Genomic DNA, 4,913 nt, shown 5'->3' with positions numbered 1-4,913 from the left:
TTAACCACTTTGCTATCCATCCTCAAAATTATTGCCAAGTTTAGTGTGTTAGACATTACTGCTAACTAGGTAAGTGGCATTGTTTAGCTCCATTATAATCATATGACACCACTGTTTAATATGCAGTCCATCCTAGACCTAAACATTGTGACTGTAAATCATGCATGTGTGTGTATATATATTACCATATTATGTACTGACAGAATCATTAAAGGTCTATTCATACAAAAAACATATCACACCTTTGAGGACAAATGGTAAGCAAGGCTCCAAAACTTTAGCAGCAATGTAAGCAGCAATTCCCTGGCTATCCTATGTTGCTATTCCTAGTTTTCTTTGAGCTGTTAAAGGCTTGATGTCTCATTTCCTTAGATTACAGGCTGTTTTTCTGTGTGTGTGTGTGTGTGTTGTAATTACACATTGTTTTGATAAGTGGAATGTGGTATGATTGACTTTGTTGTAGTGGTATGTGGTAGTGGAGGTTGTGCTGATGATAATAATGAAAAGGCTAAGGCTTGAAGGTACACAAAACAGCTTTGCAGGAAATCGTTCAGTATTGGTGTTTTATGGAATCCTGCTGAAGGGAACTAACTGTGCAATATTTTTAGAGACAAGAGTTTTGACACTTATAAAATGCTATTATTTACAAAATTTATTATCTTTTTGTGAATCCTGTTAATGACAGTGTAAGAAGCTAATGGTCACTGGAGGCCTAACCTAGCAGTTGTACATCTCCTTTCAGTCAACTGCTGACAGCTATACAGATAGCAGTGGACTGTTTCAATAAAATTCCCACTATTGCAGGTCAACATTTTAATTGATAAAAATTGTCTCATAAGAAAGCATTCATATGTAGTCTACATATACCTTTGAAATTATGATTGCACTATGTGCCACTCCTGTTACTGTTAATCAGCTTGTTATAGAACATTAAGTACTATTGCATTTTAAAATATCTACAGCATCTATTCATACTTCTTTCTCATTTTAAGCTACTGAAGTGATTATCTCAATATTGGACTGTAGTATTTATTCCTGTTTACCAGAAATCATCCAGATGACTTCATCACAACAGCTTCTGTCCAGTTCTTTGTCTCAGTCTGGCCTTGACACTCAGGTTTTTAACCCAGCAAGAAACAACTCCCATAAAAAGTATCATCAGTGTGCTTTCTGCAAAATTCATGGAGTTGACATCGGTATCACAGGTATTAATAGTCCTTACACTATTTTTGTAGAAAGGAAGAGACATAAGTCTTGTAGTAGTTAATACATAAATAATACTACAGCAACAAACCAGTTCTGCATGGGAAACTGAACAGTTTGCCAAATGTTCAGTCCTACACATTATATAACTTTAGATCATACCGTGAAAGCACAATGGTTTCAGATAATAAATGAATTTACCGCATAAGAAAAAAACAGAACATAGGTGAACAGCAAAAATGTGTAATAAGGATATCATCTTAAAGTGATATGTTTTGGCACAAACTTTATGTGTGTGTGTATATATATATATCTAAAATAAAAACATAACTATACTTGAGCTGTTTAAAAAATAGCTGTTGAAAGACCTTGCACTATGTGTGTGCATTAATATACATGAAAGATTTCAGTTGCTAGTAAAGTCTGTATAGTATATGCATCTATTAGTCATAGAGAGAAGACAAGTGATGAAACAGAGAGCATGTAAGCAGTGGCAAATGGTGTTACAGGACACAAGTCATACTGTATTTACCGTGAGGGATGCTTGTGCAAAGGATGCAACTTTATACGGCGTAGGCAAGAAATTTCCAAACTTCAGGCCAGGCTAAGACGCCAAAAAGACATGGACGCTGAGCTGGTGGCAATAGCAACAGGCACAATTGAGCCACCATCGCAGGATGCAGGTTTCTGAACATTACGTGTCCTGAATTTCTTTAATGTGCAAAAGCTTGCTTAAGAACTAGGTTCTGCACCGTAAGAGAAGACATGTATGCTTCAGAAATGTGCCTAAAATTGAGGATTCTTTTGTTCTGCACTTGTCAGCACTGAACATACACAAGTGGCTGTTGAAGACAATGGTGTATATATTGCTCAGAACAAAAGCCTACCAAATGCCATGTACTGCAACTATCTCAAAAATCAGTTCATGTTAAATCAAACTGGGACATAGCCAGTACATTTATCTGCATGCCAAATCTGCTATCACCATTCGCCTTTAAAAGGCTTGTAGTATGCAGTCATAATGTGATCATTTAGAGGTACTGCTACATTTAGTGTGTGGTTTCAGTATGTGGATTATCTTTTAACATTCAGATTCACTAAAGCGTATGCCTATGTGTTTCATTGTAGATCCACTAAAGCGTTTCCCAATGTGTTTCAAGTGCTGGGTACATGACAGCATCAGAGTACGCATCAAAAGCCATCGCAATGTTTGCCCATATGCTTGGTGTGGATGTGCAAACTGCAGTTTAAACAGTGACCGCAGGCGCTGTAGGCGTGAGCTGAGGGAGTTGGTGTCAAACAATTCTGACAAGATCAACGCAACCACCAGCTTAAGACAAGTAAGGATTTAGAGTTCTTGCTGTGCTTATCATTAACCAGTGGTGACATTTGCTACAGGAACTGCTAGTGGAATACATTATCCTTCTGGATGACCATATATAAATTCTGTAAGAAATATTTTACTTGCAGACCCTAACACTAGAATCTGATATATTAGATGTTAACACTGAAATAATGTCAGACATGATGGACTCGCAGAATTGCAGTTTGTATTTTCCCATAAAATCATCAATAAACATTGATGAATCTAAGAATGCAGGTTTTAAAAAATGAAGTTACAATTATACTATTTGCAGCTTTAAGCAGAGTGGATACTGTCTTCCTTCTAGTTGAAAGAAGGCAATCACACAAAACCTCTTATTTTCCAATAATAACAATAGTGCAGATTTTTACAGAACATTTCCCCCACTGTACAGCTAGAAGACTTGACGCACTTTACAAATATTTTCTGAATACAGATTGAAGCACACTCAGTCATCTTTTGCTGTGAATTTGTTTTCTTCTAGATTGGATCTATGGCCTCAGCTCCACACCCACCATCTTTCACAATGCAGGCCCCTGTGAATCTCTCTCATGGAGTACATCAGCAAGATGGGCCAAAATGGGCAAATTCAGAGATGATGCCATCTGCCTCAACATATACATTTTCTTCCATTGCCAGAACAGGGAGCAGTAGTATGCTCAACAGCAACATCCAGCATGGCTATGCTAGCAGTAGTAGCATCAACGATGGGGATGCTGACTTTGAAGGAGGCTCATGTCAAATTCCAGGGTTTCAGGTATTACTATGTTTTCAGAGCTGGTAGAATAAGATACAGTACTGTTATAAATGATTTTCACAGAGTAAGAAATTTCGTTGTTAAAACAAATCTCAAATAAAATAATGTCAAAATACCTGCACTCCATATGATAGCTTTAACTTGCAAGCTATGCTGACTCTGGCAAACATACATTACCAGCAGTTAATCATCAGGTGTATATCAGAATGTGAACCTTAATGACTGACTTGCTTCTTAACAGGTCCCAAACTCTGTGAAGTCAGTATCTTCGCAAATCTGTTTGGACATGCCATTTCTGAGCCCAGTCCCTCTGGAAGTGGTCAGAGACAGCAGGAATAACACTCAAAGTGCCGATAGTTTCCAGCATTATCCAACATTGCAGGGCCAGCCCCAGATTCAGACTCAAGTGAAAGACAGTGCAGAATGAACAGTATGTACTGCTGAGCAAAGCTGCTGCAGATGAAGAGACATCAGGGATAAGTGACATATGCTACAGGTCTGTTGCATCATCTCTCATGCATTCCGTCAACAACGACATTGCTGTCAGAGCAACCTCTGTTACTGGTCTGCCAACCTCCTTACTCTGAATGAATCAATCACTTGAGCAGGGGGCATGATGAGAAAAAGGCATAAAATAAGATACTTTCGTGAAAGTTTAAACATTGAACAATACACCTCCACCTTATGTTTTTGCTAGCATTTCACCCATCATTTCTTACCTGGGAACAATTTTTTGCAGGTATTTGCATATCTCTGGCAAAGCCATTCACTTTTTTAATGTAGTTTCAAAGTTAACAGATTTCTCCCTCCCTTGGGCAAGGGTTTGATCATGTTTTATGGTTTGATATATAGTCCAATCAAGATTTCAATTAAGGAGTTCTTTGTGCCTTATTTAAGATGTTGATCTTCCTGTGCAGGCTTTTACTTTTCTCTTTTTTCTCCTCCTAATTTTTTGCTAGCATTTCTCCCATCATTTCTTACCTGGGAACAATTTTTTGCAGGTATTTGCATATCTCTGGCAAATCCATTCATTTTTTAAATGTAGTTTCGAAATTAACAGATTTCTCCCTCCCTTGGGCAAGGGTTTGATCATGTTTTATAGTTTGCTATATAGTCCGATCAAGATGTCAATTAAGGAATCGTTTATGCCTTATTTATGATGTTGATCTTCCTGTGCAGGCTTTTGTGCAAGAACTAGTCAGACAATATCCGCATATTAATTCAATTCCTGCCAACGAAACGACGACCATATAAATTACCGTTGAAATTCATTATCAGTTCTTGGCTGTGGACAGAGATTTCACACCCTCACCCTAACTACACTTTAACTGCATGCTACATTCTAGAAAACTTCAGCCAACGTTGGATCATTGCAGATGCTTCTACTTTGACTTTCTGCTTCATTCTCTTGTCGAACTGTGCGCAGCCGACAGCTGGAAATCCACTAAAAACTGTTTTCAAATTTAATGCACAAATTCAGGGGAATTAATTAAACAAATTACGTGAAAAGACCTGGCTACATAAATATTGGATACACTTACATTGTGGAGACGCCATTGCTGATGACTAATTAGCAACATGAATTGTTCT

At 37.7% G+C, this 4,913-nt stretch overlaps 1 protein-coding gene across 1 annotated transcript; it reads left to right on the top strand.

The window, feature by feature from the left end:
• The first annotated feature begins 1,057 nt into the window (after positions 1–1,057).
• Positions 1,058–3,750, top strand: LOC112561663. Its single transcript, XM_025234266.1, has 5 exons — positions 1,058–1,205; positions 1,713–1,886; positions 2,332–2,543; positions 3,051–3,323; positions 3,565–3,750. The coding sequence occupies exons 1-5, from the start codon at positions 1,058–1,060 to the stop codon at positions 3,748–3,750; spliced, it is 993 nt and encodes a 330-aa protein (XP_025090051.1).
• Positions 3,751–4,913: the final 1,163 nt, after the last annotated feature.

The sequence above is a fragment of the Pomacea canaliculata genome, linkage group LG4 (genome assembly GCF_003073045.1).
Source record: "Pomacea canaliculata isolate SZHN2017 linkage group LG4, ASM307304v1, whole genome shotgun sequence".
Classification (NCBI taxonomy): Eukaryota; Metazoa; Mollusca; class Gastropoda; order Architaenioglossa; family Ampullariidae; genus Pomacea; species Pomacea canaliculata.
Note: the sequence above shows the minus strand (reverse complement) of the source record. Positions and strands in the feature narration are given on the sequence as shown.